Below are 18,812 nucleotides of genomic sequence, written 5' to 3' on the forward strand. Positions count from 1 at the left end.
GAGATCCCTCAGGAGACCATCCGCCACCTCATCAGGAGCATGCCCAGGCGTTGTAGGGATGTTTTAAGGACAATACATCAAAGTTGGATCAGCCTGTAGTGTGGTTTTTCACTTTAATTTTGAGTGTGGTGACTCCAAATCCAGACCTCCATGGGTTGATAAATTTGATTTCCATTGATCATTTTTGTGTGATTTTGTTATCAGTACATTCAACTATGTAAAGAAAAAAGTATTTAATAAAAATATTTCATTCATTCAGATCTAGGATGTGTTATTTTAGTGTTCCCTTTATTTTTTTGAGCAGTGTATTTAAGTGCCTTTGAACTGTGTATGGTAGTAGTTGCCAAGCGCACCGGTTTGAGTGTGTCAAGAACTGCAACGCTGCTGGGCTTCAACAGTTTCCCATGTGTATCAAGAATGGTCCACCATCCAAAGGATATCCAGCCAACTTGACAACTGTGGCAAGCTTTGGAGTCAACATGGGCCAGCATCCCTGTGGAACGCTTTCGACACCTTGTAGTGCCCTGACGAATTGAGGCTGTTCTGAGAGCGAAAAGGGGTGCAACTCAAAATTAGGAAGGTGTTCCTAATGTTCTGTACACTCAGTGTATCTCAATAATGTATACGTCCAAAAATGTATGTAGCAACTGTGGATTGCCCCTTTAACAAAAGGGCTGCATTTTCCTTCATTGTATAAATATCACAAAAAAACACCAATATGGTGAATATAAATCAAAGAAGTAAGGAGCAATCCTCTGAAAAATGTATTCACCCTTGCTATTTCATATTAACATCTCAAATTGATTGAAAAACTCAATCTTGTTTCAAACAAATGTTAGACGACCATATCTTCTGAAAACAGTAGTGAATTAATGTAGGACAACTTTATCTATAAGTCCATAGGTGTCACTCCATTTAGTCTATAACCAGAAGGAGTTAATAAGTTCAAAAACTCATTGTTTAACATAGACACATTATTTGATCGTTTGAGGGAAGAATGTTAGTCTTTTTCAATCACTCTGGTGTAATTTTCAAAAGCATCTTTCACAATTCTTAGCACAAAAATCGAAACATGTAATCAAAATGGCTGTTTCAAAACTAAGTGCATTTACAAACAAATTCACAGTCACTTGTCCACTCCAAGTATCTGCTTTTCATTACTCTTTATATGATTATCTTGTAATTTCTTAATTTAACTATAACCAAATTAACATGCTCAAAACTGAAGACTACTGAAACAAAAGTGTATAGTGCCTAGTTACTACATTGTCCATTGTCATCCTTCATCAGCCAGTATTCTTCAATACGATCTATTATTCCTTCGATTCAGCACTTCAAAAAGATCCGTTTTGAAAATTGTATAATGTATTTTCTGCTATCGGATTAAACGTTAGTTAAAATGACTAAATGGTGAGCCTGTTATTATCTGATGTATTGGTGACTAAGCAAAATGTTCTCATGGTATTTGAGAAAAAATTGCATGAAAGACTCGGAGATGAAAGATGTGTTCAACTCCAATGAAAGGTTTTGAACATAAGACACGGGCAATATACCACTTACATCTGAAAAACTGCACCAGAGTGATAGACATAAAACCTGTAATGTTCATTTCACAGTCTTTGATATTAACAGAATATTAAAAGATTTCTCCTTCATTAGATCCAAGTTCAACGAGAATGTGGCTATGCCTTAAATTGTAAAAAAATGTTTTTGTCATAGCGATGACAAATGAGGGATTATTCCAAGTTTAGTTCAGTCAAGACCAGTTCAGTTCCTCAGGACTCTGTGTTGTCCTCCTTTGAATATTCCTCCACAAGCTTCTCATAAGAGTGGTCATGTTCTGATCCATCGCTGGTGAACACGGACTCTTCTGATTCAGAGCCCTGCTCCTCTTTGGAGTCAGTCTCCGACTCTACATTTTCGTCGCACGTGGTGATTGACAGCTTGGCTTTAGCATCATCGTCCTCATCCTCCAGGTTGTTGTTGAGGACGTTCTCCTCGTCAATAAAAGTGATGTTCGCATTCTGGAAGATCAGGGACTGGTACTCTTTGGAGTCCCACAGCCGTCGACCACCCATACCGCAACCTCCACCACCGCCCAGGCTGCCACCTCCGCTCTCCTGGCCCACCTCTTTGTCCAGTTGGTTCTCGTACATCCTCTCCTGGTCCCCGTCCAAATCAACCTCACCATGGTCCTCTGTGAGCAGCATCCCGTTCTCCGAGCCCAGGAGGTAGTTCTTGGACTTTGAGAAGGCCACTGTGACGCGGTCACTGAAGCTGTAGCGCCGCTTCTGCCGCGGTGAGCGGTCCAGGCTGAGAATAGTGTTCCCGGTGCAGGTAACCGTGTCAATGCAGCTCTGGGAGCGGTTCGCCTCCTTGCCCTTGTTACTGGCATCATTACCATCACAGTGGTCCCCGCTACCATCTTTCTTGACACCAATCTGTTTGATGAGGTCGTTGTAGCCTTCTTGCTTCTTGGACAGGAAGCTGAAGATGTTGACGTCGTTGGCGGTGGGCGGCAGGTAGAGGGGCTTATGACTCTCCTTGTAGTTCCTCAGCTCGTTAAGGGAGAGCTTGCGCCGCTTGCGTCGTTTCTTCAGAGCCTTGTGGGCCTCCACGACCATGCGCACCTTCCAGTTGAAAAACAGGGAGAGCCAGGCCAAACCCAGGTAAATCCACACCTCCACAAAATAACGGTACAGAGTGGGGTAGTCTGCATTTGGATCCACGCCTGAAAAAAGAAAAGCAGGAAGGGAAAGTTTGAGTATGTACAAATGGCAATGTCCAATTTTTCGAAAGAGGTACACTTTCAAAAGTTTGGGGTCACTTAGAAAGGTGCTATTTTTTTGTCTATTAAAATAAAATAAAATAGATCAGAAATACAGTGTAGACATTGTTAATGTTGTAAATGACTATTGTATCTGGAAAAGGCAGAATTTTAATGGAATATCTACAGTTGAAGTCGGAAGTTTACAAACACTTTGGGAGTTATTAAAACTCGTTTTTTAACCACTCCACACATTTCTTGTTAACAAACTATTGTTTTGGCAAGTCAGTTAAGACATCTACTTTGTGCATGACACAAGTCATTTTTCCAACAATTGTTTCCAGACAGATCATTTCACTTATAATTCACTGTATCACAATTCCAGTGGGTCAGAAGTTTACATACACTAAGTTGACTGTGCCTTTAAACAGCTTGGAAAATTCCAGAAAATGATGTCATGGCTTAAGAAGCTTCTGATAGGCTAATTTACATAACTTGAGTTAATTGGAGGTGTACCTGTGGATGTATTTCAAGGCCTATCTTCAAACTCAGTGCCTCTTTGCTTGACATCATGGGAAAATCAAAATAAATCAGCCAAGACCATAGAAAGAATTGTAGACCTCCACAAGTCTGGTTCATCCTTGGGAGCAATTTCCAAATGCCTGAAGGTACCAAGTTCATCTGTACAAACAATATTACACAAGTATTAACACCATGGGACCACGCAGACGTCATACCGCTCAGGAAGGAGACACGTTCTGAACGTACTTTGGCGCAAAAAAGTGCAAATCAATCGCAGAACAACAGCAAAGGACCATGTGAAGATGCTGGAGGAAACAGGTACAAAAGTACGTATATCCACAGTAAAACGAGTCCTATGTCGACATAACCTGAAAGGCTGCTCAGCAAGGAAGAAGCCACTGCTCCAAAACCGGCATGAAAAAGCCAAACTATGGTTTGCAACTGCACATGGGGACAAACCATGGTACTTTTTGGAGAAATGTCCTCTGATCTGATGGCCATAATGACCATCGTCATGTTATCTCAAGACATCAGTCAGGAAGTTAAAGCCTGGTTGCAAATAGGTCTTCTAAATGGACAATGACCCCAAGCATACTTCCAAAGTTGTGGCAAAATTGCTTAAGGACAACAAAGTCAAGGTATTGGAGTGGCCATCACAAAGCCCTGACCTCAATCCTATAGAAAATTTGTGGGCAGAACTGAAAAAGCGTGTGTGAGCAAGCAGGCCTACAAACCAGTTACACCAGCTCTGTCAGGAGGAATGGGCCAAAATTCACCCAACATATTGTGGGAAGCTTGTGGAAGACTACCCGAAACGTTTGACCCAAGATAAACAATATAAAGGCAATGCTACCAAATACTAATTGAGTGTATATAAACTTCTGACCCACTGGGAATGTGATGAAAGAAATAAAAGCTGAAATAAATAATTCTCTCTGCTATTATTCTAACATTTCACATTCTTAAAATGAAGTGGTGATCCTAACTGACCTAAGACAGGGAAATTTTACTAGGATTAAATGTCAGGAATTGTGAAAACCTGAGTTTAAATGTATTTGGCTAAGGTGTATGTAAACTTTTGACTTCAACTGTACATAGGCGTACAGAGGCCCATTATCAGCAACCCGCACTCCTGTGTTCCAATGGGACGTTGTGTTAGCTAATCCAAGTTTATAATTTTAAAAGGCTAATTGATCATCAGAAAATCCTTTTTTAATTATGTTTTCATAGCTGAAAACTGTTGTGCTGATTAAAGAAGCAATACAACTGGCCTTATTTAGACTAGTGGAGTATCTGGAGCATCAGCATTTGTGGGTTCGATTACATGCTCAAAATGGCCAGAAACAAAGACCTTTCTTCTGAAACTCGTCAGTCTATTCTTGTTCTGAGAAATGAAGGCTATTCCATGCGAGAAATTGCCAAGAAACTGACAATCTCGTGCAACGCTTTGTACTACTCCCTTCACAGAATAGAGCAAACAGGTTCTAACCAGAATAGAAAGAGGAGTGGGAGGCCCTGGTGCACAACTGAGCAAGAGGACAAGTACATCAGAGTTTCTAGTTTGAGAAACAGACACCTCACAAGTCCTCAACTGGCAGCTTCATTAAATAGTACCTGCAAAACACCAGTCTCAACGTCTACAGTGAAGAGGTGACTCCGGGATGCCGGCCTTCTAGGCAGAGTTCCTCTGTCCAGTGTCTGTGTTCTTTTGCCCATCTTAATCTTTTATTGGCCAGTCTGAGATATGGCGTTTTCTTTGCAACTCTGCAACTCTTGTTTGGTTAATTTGTTTTAGCCGAGCAGTCGCAAATAGATATTTTTTATGGCACGTAACACCAGTCTGATTTGCATCCGTCTCAGTGGACTAATCCATTGAGGAGGTCCAATAAGAAGTGAAATGAGCTAAGATCTATAAGGCACATCTCTCTCAGGAATGCGCACTCTCCCACCACTTCATGCACATTCATTGTTTCATAAATTGTGTGAATCGTTTTCCCTTTACATGTTTGTCAATCAATTCCCCATTACATACTGTATATCAGCAGTAGCAGCTTACATTGACCGTTAATTCCCATAATAAACTACAATGTTTGTTTGGTTACCGTAAATTCTGTTAATGCATTCCATATATTAATATTAGTCAATCACCGTTCTCATATTATCGGGACACTTTTGCAGAGCTCACAACATATGCTACACTTGAGAAACAAATGTTGCTTTATTTCATTCAATTTTCAGAGTTGTCAATTTATTCATTGTGTCTTGTTTGGAGCGCTCCTGTCAATGTTAAGGACACACACCTGATTACGCATATAGAAGTAGGCATACCTGGCCTGCGCGCAAATGTAGGCCTATAAATTGTCTTAACTTGAGCTTCGAAGTAATTTTCTCTTCACTTCAAAACAGGAAGTAAATGAAGTATGTTTTTAGAATCCATTGCGAATGACAATAGCTTTTCAATGTATTAGAAAAATATTTCAAGCTCTCTCCCTTTCGATAACCACTCAGCATGAAAGGGAAAAATGTAATGCTCTGATCGTGTGGAAACTTCATAAAACACCTGATTACTTTTAATCCATTGCAGAAATAGCCTACAGTTTTGTCTGTCCGGAGCTCACTGGTGCAAGAATCTCTGAGAGCCCAGAATATTTTATACAATGTTGCAAATCAGGCAGGCAATGTGTAGCCAATGGGATTTTACAGGATTTGTATTTTTAATAATGATATTTTCTACATGCAGACTGCAATGTTTTTATTTCTTGGCTTTATGAAGGCAATTTTTTATATAGTTGGCAATGGCAATAGAAGTTACTTTTATATTTGTATCATTTTAATTTAGATAGCATTTAAATTAACCACATGACTTTTTGAGATCAAAATTAAATGAAACTGTTCCACGAAAAATATATAAAAAAAATATATAAAAATCAGAACCGGCCCTTTCCTGTTTCAGCAAGACAATGTTCCTGTGTTCCTGTCCATACAGAAATAGGTGTCGAGATCGGTGTCGATGAACTGACTGGCCTGCACAAAGCCCTGACCTCAACCCCATCGAACACCTTTGGGATGAATTGGAACGACGACCGTGACCTAATCACCCAACATCAGTGCCCGACCTCACTAATGCTCGTGGCTGAATGGAAGCAAGTCCCCGCAGCAATGTTCCAACATCTAGTGGAAAGCCTTCTCAGAAGAGTGGAGGCTGTTATAGCAGCAAAGGATATAGCAACACTAGATTAATGGCCGGCGTACTTCCGGCGCCGACAGAGATGGCCGCCTCGCTTCGCGTTCCTAGGAAACTATGCAGTGTTTTTTTTTTTTTACGTGTTATTTCTTACATTAGTACCCCAGGTCATCTTAGGTTTCATTACATACAGTCGAGAAGAACTACTGAATATAAGATCAGCGTCAACTCACCATCAGTACGACCAAGAATATGTTTTTCGCGACGCGGATCCTGTGTTCTGCCTTTCAACCAGGACAACGGAATGGATCCTATGCGGCGACCCAAAAAACGACTCCGAAAAGAGGGAAACGAGGCGGTCTTCTGGTCAGACTCCGGAGACGGGCACATCGTGCACCACTCCCTAGCATTCTTCTCGCCAATGTCCAGTCTCTTGACAACAAGGTTGATGAAATCCGAGCAAGGGTAGCATTCCAGAGGGACATCAGAGACTGTAACGTTCTTTTCTTCACGGAAACATGGCTCACTGGAGAGACGCTATCCGAGGCGGTGCAGCCAGCGGGTTTCTCCACGCATCGCGCCGACAGAAACAAACATCTTTCTGGTAAGAAGAGGGGCGGCGGCGTATGCCTTATGGCTAACGAGACATGGTGTGATGAAAGAAACATACAGGAACTCAAATCCTTCTGTTCACCTGATTTAGAATTCCTCACAATCAAATGTAGACCGCATTACCTACCAAGAGAATTCTCTTAACAAGACTCCCTAAATTTTATCAGCATATCGATTGCGCAACCAGGGGTGGAAAAACCTTGGATCATTGTTACTCTAACTTCCGCGACGCATATAAGGCCCTGCCCCGCCCTCCTTTCGGAAAAGCTGACCACGACTCCATTTTGTTGATCCCTGCCTACAGACAGAAACTAAAACAAGAGGCTCCCACGCTGAGGTCTGTCCAACGCTGGTCCGACCAAGCTGACTCCACACTCCAAGACTGCTTCCATCACGTGGACTGGGATATGTTTCGTATTGCGTCAGATAACAATATTGACGAATACGCTGATTCGGTGTGCGAGTTCATTAGAACGTGCGTTGAAGATGTCGTTCCCATAGCAACGATTAAAACATTCCCTAACCAGAAACCGTGGATTGATGGCAGCATTCGCGTGAAACTGAAAGCGCGAACCACTGCTTTTAATCAGGGCAAGGTGACTGGTAACATGACCGAACACAAACAGTGCAGCTATTCCCTCCGCAAGGCTATCAAACAAGCTAAGCGCCAGTACAGAGACAAAGTAGAATCTCAATTCAACGGCTCAGACACAAGAGGCATGTGGCAGGGTCTACAGTCAATCACGGACTACAAGAAGAAATCCAGCCCAGTCACGGACCAGGATGTCTTGCTCCCAGGCAGACTAAATAACTTTTTTGCCCGCTTTGAGGACATTACAGTGCCACTGACACGGCCTTGCAACGAAAACATGCGGACTCTCCTTCACTGCAGCCGAGGTGAGTAAGACATTTAAACGTGTTAACCCTCGCAAGGCTGCAGGCCCAGACGGCATCCCCAGCCGCGCCCTCAGAGCATGCGCAGACCAGCTGGCCGATGTGTTTACGGACATATTCAATCAATCCCTATACCAGTCTGCTGTTCCCACATGCTTCAAGAGGGACACCATTGTTCCTGTTCCCAAGAAAGCTAAGGTAATTGAGCTAAACGACTACCGCCCCGTAGCACTCACTTCCGTCATCATGAAGTGTTTTGAGAGACTAGTCAAGGACCATATCACCTCCACCCTACCTGACACCCTAGACCCACTCCAATTTGCTTACCGCCCAAATAGGTCCACAGACGATGCAATCTCAACCACACTGCACACTGCCCTAACCCATCTGGACAAGAGGAATACCTATGTGAGAATGCTGTTCATCGACTACAGCTCGGCATTCATCTCATATGCATACGTATATACTGTACTCTATATCATCGACTGCATCCTTAGGTAATACATGTATCACTAGCCACTTTAACTATGCCACTTTGTTTACATACTCATCTCATATGTATATACTGTACTCGATACCATCTACTGTATCTTGCCTATGCTGCTCTGTACCATCACTCATTCATATATCCTTATGTACATATTCTTTATCCCCTTAGTAGTTTTGGAATTGTTAGTTAGATTACTTGTTGGTTATTACTGCATTGTCGGAACTAGAAGCACAAGCATTTCGCTACACTCGCATTAACATCTGCTAACCATGTGTATGTGACAAATAAAATTTGATTTGATTTGATTTTGGAATGAGAGGTTTGACGTGCAGGTGTATAATTGGTTATATAGGGTTATATAGGGTGTGTCTATATATGGAAAAAAACACGTTTAAAAATGTAGACCAATTGATTGGTCGAAAGAAAATAAATTTTTTTGGCGGGGACAGTCCAAATGCGAGTAGATGGCTCACTTTCCATGAAATCCTCCTCTATGTGGAAACAGCAAGAATTTTTTGAAATGGTCTGTTTGAGATACAAGTTTGGGTTGGGGTTTAAGTGTTTTCTCTCCAATTTATGCTTTGGCCACAAATACGAGTATAGGACGAGTCAACAACATTATTTTTTGTATGCATTAACAGAATATAAACTTTTAAAAGTGAGATTATCACTTCACAGTTTTATTAAGCACATTTCTGAGGAAGTGGGAACATTGTTGCATGAGAACTACTTTACCATATTGGGTAAAAAAGGTATGTTGAAAATAAGAAGTACCTTACAAAATACAAGTTGGCAAAAAAATATCACTTGCAAAGTGTAAGGACAAATACCCATAAACATGCAAAAAGCTTGATAATGCAAGGGGAGGATGAGCTTACCTGCTACAAGGTCACCAAAGCCAATCGTGGTCAAGGTGACAAAGGAAAAGTACAAGCCCTCCACATAGGTCCAACCCTCTTGAGACATAAATACAAATGGGGGGATGACCAGATGGACCAGTACACCCCAAAGGACAAAGATGGCTGTGCAAGTGAACTGGGCCTTTCGCTGAAAAACAAAAAATAATGCAAAAACCAATGAAGTGAGTCAAATGCAGTGGAATGCAAAGAAACACATTCACTTATTTCCCTGTGATCATTTTAACTTAGACAAAGACAAATTAGCCATGTTAGATGAAAAAATATTTATAAGACAAAAAGTATCTTTCTTACCAGTGAAACCCCTCTCTTGGTAAGGTACTGACCCAGGTGCTTGGCCCTGCCTCCAAAGAACTTCCCCAGCTCACTGATCCAGGTAAGACAGAGTGGCACTCCGAAGAGCCCATAGAAGATGCAGAACACCCGTCCTGCTGACGTTTTGGGGGCAATGTTGCCATAACCTGTCAGTGCAAGAAAGGATAGGAAGCGGTTAATAGTAGTATTCAAATCAACAGCATTCAAACCTTAACACTTCTTTGTTTTGACCAATTCAGATAAATTCTACCAAAAGAACGCATAACCACAGTTTATAAAATATTTTTCAGTGATGAGAAATGATAGAGACTTGGCACGGCTGAATAAACATGTAAAATCTTTTTTTTTTAAACTGTTGGCATTAAGAGTACCAAAATAAGATACATTACTCTGCTCACAAACTAAACCAACACTAAAGACCTGTTCTTTAATCTGGCTTTTCTTTTACCCGATCCCATTTGATCTGTACCGTACATTTAGATTATACAGACATGGACTAAAAGGGCAAGCAGTCCTCCCTAAATGAGAGTTTATCCCATTAGAGTAAAGTTAAGCAGATCATTACAGAAAGATTTTGAAATAAGATCCACATATCCTTGCACAATAAATTATTATGGAATATATTCCTGTCTTGTTGCATCAGTTACGATATTCCCTTTTCTCCTGACTATAAACCACAATTACATAGGCTCCATGTGACACTCTCAGGACAGTTTGCCTACCTATAGTTGTGATGACAGTAGCAGCAAAGATGACAGCATTGGGCCAGTTCCAGTTGTTGAAAGTCTTGCTGCCAGTGATGGTGACACCTTGTCCGGCAGCATCCGACACCACCTGGGCACAATAACAGCAGTGTGGCAGTTAGTGAATTGAAGGCAAAACTGGGATGCATGTAATTTATCTTGCTATAAACAGGCCCATTTCCCATACCACATCCTTCCTGTGAGCAGTTGATTTTATCTCCAGATGTACTGATGATCCAATGATCAAAGCGCCACCACTGCGACCTGTATGCTCTAGTCGGCTGGCCCTCGCTACATACTTGTCGCCAGACCCACTGGCTCCAGGTCATCTATAATTCTATGCTAAGTGAAGCTCCACCTTTTCTCAGCTCACTGGCCACGATAACAACACCCTCTAGTAGCACGCGCTCCGGCAGGTATATCTCACTGGTCATCCCCAAAGCCAACACCTCCTTTGGTCGTCTTTCCTTCCAGTTCTCTGTTGCCAGTGACTGGAACGAATTGCAAAAATCGCTGAAGCTGGAGACATACATTGCCCTCACTGACTTTAAACATCAGCTATCTGAGCAGCTAACCGATCGCTGCAGCTGTACATAGTCCATCTGTAAATAGCCCACCCAATCTACCTACCTCATCCCCATATTGTTTTTATTTACTTTGCTGCTCTTTTGCACACCATCATCTGCTCATCATCATCTGCTCATCTATCACTCGTGTCAATCTGCTAAATTGTAATTACTTTGCTACTATGGCCTTACCTCCTCATGCCATTTGCACACACTGTATATATACTTTATTTTTTCCCCTATTGTGTTACGCTTGTTTATTCCATGTGTAACTCTGTGTTGTTGTTTCTGTCGCACTGCTTTGCTTTATCTTGGCCAGGTTGCAGTTGTAAATGAGAACTTGTTCTCAACTAGCTTAAATGGTTAAATAAAGTCTAAAAAAATTTATGTAAAAACAATTGCACTCAAGGACCTTAGAGGCCCATTCCTAACCTGAAGGGTTTACAATTTAAAAAAACACTGCATATGCTGGTGGAGTGACACAGGAAGAAGGGTACTTATTGTCCATAAACAACCATTATGCAATTACACAATCAAAGACAAAAAGGACAAACTGGGTTAACACATATTCGTCTTTCCAGACGATTATCGGCTGGTCAAAATCACAGCCTCTATAATTGTAACTTTTTTAAATTTCACCTTTATTTAACCAGGTAGGCCAGTTGAGAACAAGTTCTCATTTACAACTGCGACCTGGCCAAGATAAATCAAAGCAGTGCGACAAAAACAATACAGAGTTACACATGGGATAAACAATCATACAGTCAATAACACAATAGAAAAATCTGTGTATAGTGTGTGCAAATTAAGTAAGGAGGTAAGGTAATAAATAGGCCAATAGTGACGAAGTAATTTGAACTGAACAAAGGTTTTGGCCTTAATGTCATAATGTCTCTGTATTTAGAGATGGGAAGTCAGTAAGGCAATAGCAGAGTTTAGTTTTGGTTTAAGGTGGGAGCGTAAGTAGAGAGCTAATGTTGAAAATGGAGGGAAACAGTCTCAGGATTGTGTGAACTCTTCCAAAATGTAGTTTTACACGTTTAGCAGTTTCCCAGGCCCACCCACATTTTTTATTTTTCTATTTTTTTTATTTCACCTTTATTTAACTAGGTAGGCTAGTTGAGAACAAGTTCTCATTTGCAACTGCGACCTGGCCAAGATAAAGCATAGCAGTGTGAACAGACAACACAGAGTTACACATGGAGTAAACAATTAACAAGTCAATAACACAGTAGAAAAAAAAAGAGAGTCTATATACATTGTGTGCAAAAGGCATGAGGAGGTAGGTGAATAATTACAATTTTGCAGATTAACACTGGAGTGATAAATGATCAGATGGTCATGTACAGGTAGAGATATTGGTGTGCAAAAGAGCAGAAAAGTAAATAAATAAAAACAGTATGGGGATGAGGTAGGTAAAATTGGGTGGGCTATTTACCGATAGACTATGTACAGCTGCAGCGATCGGTTAGCTGCTCAGATAGCAGATGTTTGAAGTTGGTGAGGGAGATAAAAGTCTCCAACTTCAGCGATTTTTGCAATTCGTTCCAGTCACAGGCAGCAGAGAACTGGAACGAAAGGCGGCCAAATGAGGTGTTGGCTTTAGGGATGATCAGTGAGATACACCTGCTGGAGCGCGTGCTACGGGTGGGTGTTGCCATCGTGACCAGTGAACTGAGATAAGGCGGAGCTTTACCTAGCATGGACTTGTAGATGACCTGGAGCCAGTGGGTCTGGCGACGAATATGTAGCGAGGGCCAGCCGACTAGAGCATACAGGTCGCAGTGGTGGGTGGTATAAGGTGCTTTAGTGACAAAACGGATGGCACTGTGATAAACTGCATCCAGTTTGCTGAGTAGAGTGTTGGAAGCAATTTTGTAGATGACATCGCCAAAGTCGAGGATCGGTAGGATAGTCAGTTTTACTAGGGTAAGTTTGGCGGCGTGAGTGAAGGAGGCTTTGTTGCGGAATAGAAAGCCGACTGATTTTTGATTGGAGATGTTTGATATGAGTCTGGAAGGATAGTTTACAGTCTAGCCAGACACCTAGGTACTTATAGATGTCCACATATTCAAGGTCAGAACGATCCAGGGTGGTGATGCTAGTCAGGCGTGCGGGCGCGGATAGCGAATGGTTCAAAAGCATGCATTTGGTTTTACTAGCGTTTAAGAGCAGTTGGAGGCCACGGAAGGAGTGTTGTATGGCATTGAAGCTCGTTTGGAGGTTAGATAGCACAGTGTCCAATGACGGGCCGGAAGTATATAGAATGGTGTCGTCTGCGTAGAGGTGGATCAGGGAATCGCCCGCAGCAAGAGCAACATCATTGATATATACAGAGAAAAGAGTCGGCCCGAGAATTGAACCCTGTGGCACCCCCATAGAGACTGTCAGAGGACCGGAGAGCATGCCCTCCGATTTGACACACTGAACTCAGTCTGCAAAGTAGTTGGTGAACCAGGCAAGGCAGTCATCAGAAAAACCGAGGCTACTGAGTCTGCCGATAAGAATATGGTGATTGACAGAGTCGAAAGCCTTGGCAAGGTCGTTGAAGACGGCTGCACAGTACTGTCTTTTATCGATGGCAGTTATGATATCGTTTAGTACCTTGAGCGTGGCTGAGGTGCACCCGTGACCGGCTCGGAAACCAGAATGCACAGCGGAGAAGGTACGGTGGGATTCGAGATGGTCAGTGACCTGTTTGTTGACTTGGCTTTCGAAGACCTTAGATAGGCAGGGCAGGATGGATATAGGTCTGTAACAGTTTGGGTCCAGGGTGTCTCCCCCTGTGAAGAGGGGTATGACTGCGGCAGCTTTCCAATCCTTGGGGATCTCAGACGATATGAAAGAGAGGTTGAACAGGCTGGTAATAGGGGTTGCGACAATGGCGGCGGATAGTTTCAGAAATAGAGGGTCCAGATTGTCAAGCCCAGCTGATTTGTACGGATCCAGGTTTTGCAGCTCTTTCAGAACATCTACTATCTGGATTTGGGTAAAGGAGAACCTGGAGAGGCTTGGGCGAGTAGCTGCGGGGGGGGGCGGAGCTGTTGGCCGAGGTTGGAGTAGCCAGGCGGAAGGCATGGCCAGCCTTTGAGAAATGCTTGTTGAAGTTTTCGATAATCATGGATTTATCGGTGGTGACCGTGTTACCTAGCCTCAGTGCAGTGGGCAGCTGGGAGGAGGTGCTCTTGTTCTCCATGGACTTCACAGTGTCCCAGAACTTTTTGGAGTTGGAGCTACAGGATGCAAATTTCTGCCTGAAGAAGCTGGCCTTAGCTTTCCTGCGTGTATTGCGACTGCGACTGACTGCGTGTATTGGTTCCTGACTTCCCTGAACAGTTGCATATCGCGGGGACTATTCGATGCTATTGCAGTCCGCCACAGGATGTTTTTGTGCTGGTCGAGGGCAGTCAGGTCTGGAGTGAACCAAGGGCTATATCTGTTCTTAGTTCTGCATTTTTTGAACGTAGCATGCTTATCTAAAATGGTGAGGAAGTTACTTTTAAAGAATGACCAGGCATCCTCAACTGACGGGATGAGGTCAATGTCCTTCCAGGATACCCGGGCCAGGTCGATTAGAAAGGCCTGCTCACAGAAGTGTTTTAGGGAGCGTTTGACAGTGATGAGGGGTGGTCGTTTGACTGCGGCTCCGTAGCGGATACAGGCAATGATCGCTGAGATCCTGGTTGAAGACAGCGGAGGTGTATTTGGAGGGCCAGTTGGTCAGGATGACGTCTATGAGGGTGCCCTTGTTTACAGATTTAGGGTTGTACCTGGTGGGTTACAACCATACCCAGAAATGACAAAACTAGGTCATGTTTTTTACCAAACTGCAGTGACGACTTGGTGTATGAATTTTCCTTCACTTACACATAACTAAGCATTCTTCCTCTGACATACTAAGTATGCAGGCCTTTTCAGGAATTGCAGCTGGTGCAAACACAAAAAAAGAACCGAACAAAACCTGTAAATGGGAGATGAGCGAGATTCCAAGGAGGACCTAAATAATCATTACAAGTTTAAAGTTTTATTAGTCATATGTACAGGATACCCATGGCCCAGGCACCGTTTTGAGTAGATGTCCTGGATGGGTGGGAGAACAGTCTCAGTGAGGAGACATGTTCTGTCTCATAGAGATGAACGCACTGTTGTGCGAAAAGTGCACATCAATCCCAGAACAACAGCAACGGACCTTGTGAAGATGCTGGAGGACACAGGTACAAAAGTATCTATATACATCGTAAAACGAGTCCTATATCGACACAACCTGAAAGGCTGCTCAGCAAGGAAGAAGCCACTGCTCCAAAACCGCCATAAAAAACTACGGTTTCCAACTGCACATGGGGACAAAGATCATACTTTTTGGAGAAATGTTCTCTGGTCTAATGAAACAAAAATAGAACTGTTTGGCCATAATGACCATCGCTATGTTTGGAGGAAAAAGAGGGAGGCTTGCAAGACGAAGAACACCATGTTGTGGGGGTGCTTTGCTGCAGGAGGGACTGGTGCACTTCACAAAATATATGGCTTCATGACGAAGGAAAAGTATATGGATATATTGAAGAAACATCTCAAGACATCAGTCTTGTTAAAGCTTGGTCGCAAATGGCTCTTCCAAGTGGACAATGGCCGCAAGCATACTTCCAAAGTTGTGGCAAAATGGCTTAAGGACAACAAAGTCAAGGTATTGGAGTGGCCATCACAAAGCCCTGACCTCAATCCTATAGAAAATGTTTGGGCAGAACCGAAAAAGTGTGTGCGAGCAAGGAGGCTACAAACCTGACTCAGTTACACCAGCTCTGTCAGGAGGAATGGGCCAAAATTCAACCAACTTATTGTGGGAAGCTTGTGGAAGGCTACCCGAAATGTTTGACCCAGGTTAAACAATTTGAAGGCAATGCTACCAAATACCAATTGAGTGTATGTAAACTTCTGACCAACTGGGAATGTGATGAAAGAAATAAAAGCTGAAATAAATCATTCTCTCTACTATTATTCTGACATTTCACATTCTTAAAATAAAGTGGTGATCCTAACTGACCTAAAACAAGGAGAATTTATTCAGATTAAATGTAGGGAATTGTGAAAAACTGAGTTTAAATGTATTTGTCTAAGGTGTATGTAAACTTCCGACTTCCGACTTGTAAACTATACACACACACACACACACACACACACACACACACCAAAAATATAAATGCAACATGTAAAGTGTTGATCCCATGTTTCATGAGCTGAAATAAAAGATCCTAGAAATGCTCCATATTATGCACAAATTTGCTTATAACCCCATTATTGAGCATTTCTCCTTTGCCAAGATAATCCGTCTACCTAACAGGTGTGACATATCAAGAAGCGGATTAAACAGAACGATCATTACACAGGTGCACCTTGTGCTGGGGACAATAAAAGGCCGCTCTAAAATGTGCAGTTGTGTCACACAACACAATGCCACAGATGTCTCATGTTTTGAGAAAGCATACAATTGGAATGCTAACTGCAGGAATGTCCACCAAAGCTGTTGCCAGATAAATTAACATTAATTTCTCTACTATATGCCACCTCCAACATAATTTTTTACGAATTTGGAGGTATGGCCAACTAACCTCACAACCGCAGACCACATGTAACCACGCCAGCCCAGGACCTCCACATCCGGCTTCTTCACCTGCAAGACCAGCCACCCGGACAGCTGATGAAACTGAAGAGTATTTCTGTCTGTAATATAGCCCTTTTGTGGGGATAAATTCATTCTATTGGCTGGGCCTTGCTCCCCAGTGGGTGGGCCTATGCCCTCCCAGTCCCACCCATGGCTGTGTCCCTGCCCATTCATGTGAAATTCCTAGATTAGGGCCTAATTTATTTATTGAAATTGACAGATTTCCCTATATGAACTGTACCTCAGTAAAATTGTTGAAATTGTTTATATTTTTGTTCAGTATACATGGTCCAGCATGTTGTTTCCTCTCATGGAGCAGGGTACATGTTGGTGATATTTTGGAAAAATGTTGTAAAAACTTGCTTGTTTAAAATCTCCCACCACAATAAAAGACTGCTCTGGTGAGAAGACTCTTGCTGGCTAATGTTCTTGCACAGTTCGTTGAGTGCTTGCTTGATGTTTGCTTGAGATGGTATTGTACACAGCTGTGATAACTCACGTGAATTCACTCGGTATTTAGAAGGGTTGGTATTTTAGCATCAGAAACTCCAGGTCGGGTGTACAGGAGCTCATGGACGTTTTAAACTTTGATACACCAGGAATTGTTGATGAAGTTATCTAGATCAGCAGCAACAAGTAAGCCTGCTGTGTGGGGAACAAAGGAGCTTATGTAGTATTCCAGTTCTGGGAGGCTGAGAGTGTAGCTTCCGATTCATGACACAGAAGTATTTGTCATCGTAGGAAATTGGACAAACATTCTGAGCAAACAAAGTAATAATTAATGCAAAAATAGCCATAAAAAAGGTTGAGTAGGATCGGGCAAGACGGGGTACCCTCCTCAGCACCACCATCTTATAACTTTAATTACAGAATCCATCAAGCTATGTGTGTTCTTGAGCAGCCACAAGGAAATTCCAAAGAAGCCCATTCCCCCAGGCATGAGTGTAACCCCTTCGGCAAGAACTTCTAAACTGGGATGGGGCAATGCATTCCCACACACCAAAGCTCTTTAGATTCATCCAAATGTGCTCGAGGGCAAAATGTGCTTGAGCTCAAAAGTGCTGGCAGCGCAGCAGATGAGGGCTCTCTCTAATAACGGGCCTGTGACAGTTCAGCTCTGTAATTAGTCAAGCAGTAGAGGAGCGAATTCCTTTGCCTGCTGAATCAACAGTCATTCTTTGTCTTCATCAGGCCCCATGACAAGGGAATTGATGGACTTGTTAAAGAAGAGACACAGAGGACCGATGCTCGGCCGAAAGCAGTAGGTGGCCATCCTATCGCTTGCTGTCGCCACAGTGTGTTATAGGGACCACTTGCTTGTAGAATCGGAAAATCCATTGGTGCTTCGTTTTCACACCCTTGTGCCAAATCAGAGTGCTAGAGAGCTTTCCCCCAATGAAAACAAGTGTTTGGCTGTTATCTGGGCAGACAACCCAGTTAAAGGCACTGAGTAGCAGTTGGAAAAGGGGTCTTACAAAAAGACTTAATGTACTATAAATACATCAAAACACAATCAAGTCAAGTAGCTTATTTGCAGGTAGTTGAAGTAAAGAACACTGCCAACTAATATCAACACATATTTTGTTTGGAGAAATGATTTTCCTTCTGTAAGATTATAAACCTATTGCCTTGTTATTTCGTTTAAACCCCCCCCCACATATCTTTAACATATTTTCTAATTTCTCTCCCTCATGGGGGTGGATGATGAAAGTTTGCAGAAGTAACAAGTTAGACTTATCATTTAGACAGTATTTTAACTGATATACATTATGTTTATGACTTATTAGATGATAAAACTTATCATTACATTACCAAATCGGTAACAAAATGTCCCCAAAAATTTGAACGGAATCACAGCAATTAAATTGACTACAATGGGAAATCATAGTGGTCATCTGCTACTGTCCTCCCTTCTTGGCATACTGTTCAGCTCATAACTATTATCTTTCTCTTTGTCATCTGGTGGTCAAAGCAAGAGTGTGAAAACAGTCTGGACAGGCCCTTGCTCGCTCTCCCTTTGCACTCTTCTCTCTCCAGTTAATATCACCTCTGCCGTAAAGCCTCTATCATTCAATTTACTGCAACCAGCATCCTCATCTTCTGCTCCAGAAAGTGGAAAATTTATTGTTTTGAGTATATTGCAGAA

At 42.4% G+C, this 18,812-nt stretch overlaps 1 protein-coding gene across 1 annotated transcript in view; it reads right to left on the reverse strand.

Annotated features, from left to right (window-relative positions):
- Positions 1 to 544: 544 nt before the first annotated feature.
- The window catches only part of kcnk5a (potassium channel, subfamily K, member 5a), a 74,168-nt gene continuing 55,900 nt past the window's right edge, over positions 545 to 18,812 (reverse strand). The window contains exons 2-5 of the mRNA XM_024439632.2: positions 10,424 to 10,535; positions 9,681 to 9,847; positions 9,348 to 9,516; positions 545 to 2,731 (exon numbers count right to left, since the gene is read on the reverse strand). Of these exons, the coding sequence (XP_024295400.1) occupies positions 1,776 to 2,731; positions 9,348 to 9,516; positions 9,681 to 9,847; positions 10,424 to 10,535 (1,404 nt within the window). The 3' untranslated portion in view covers positions 545 to 1,775. The remainder of the gene's footprint in view (positions 2,732 to 9,347; positions 9,517 to 9,680; positions 9,848 to 10,423; positions 10,536 to 18,812) is intronic.

This window comes from Oncorhynchus tshawytscha, linkage group LG12 (genome assembly GCF_018296145.1).
Source record: "Oncorhynchus tshawytscha isolate Ot180627B linkage group LG12, Otsh_v2.0, whole genome shotgun sequence".
In the NCBI taxonomy this organism is placed as follows: domain Eukaryota; kingdom Metazoa; phylum Chordata; class Actinopteri; order Salmoniformes; family Salmonidae; genus Oncorhynchus; species Oncorhynchus tshawytscha.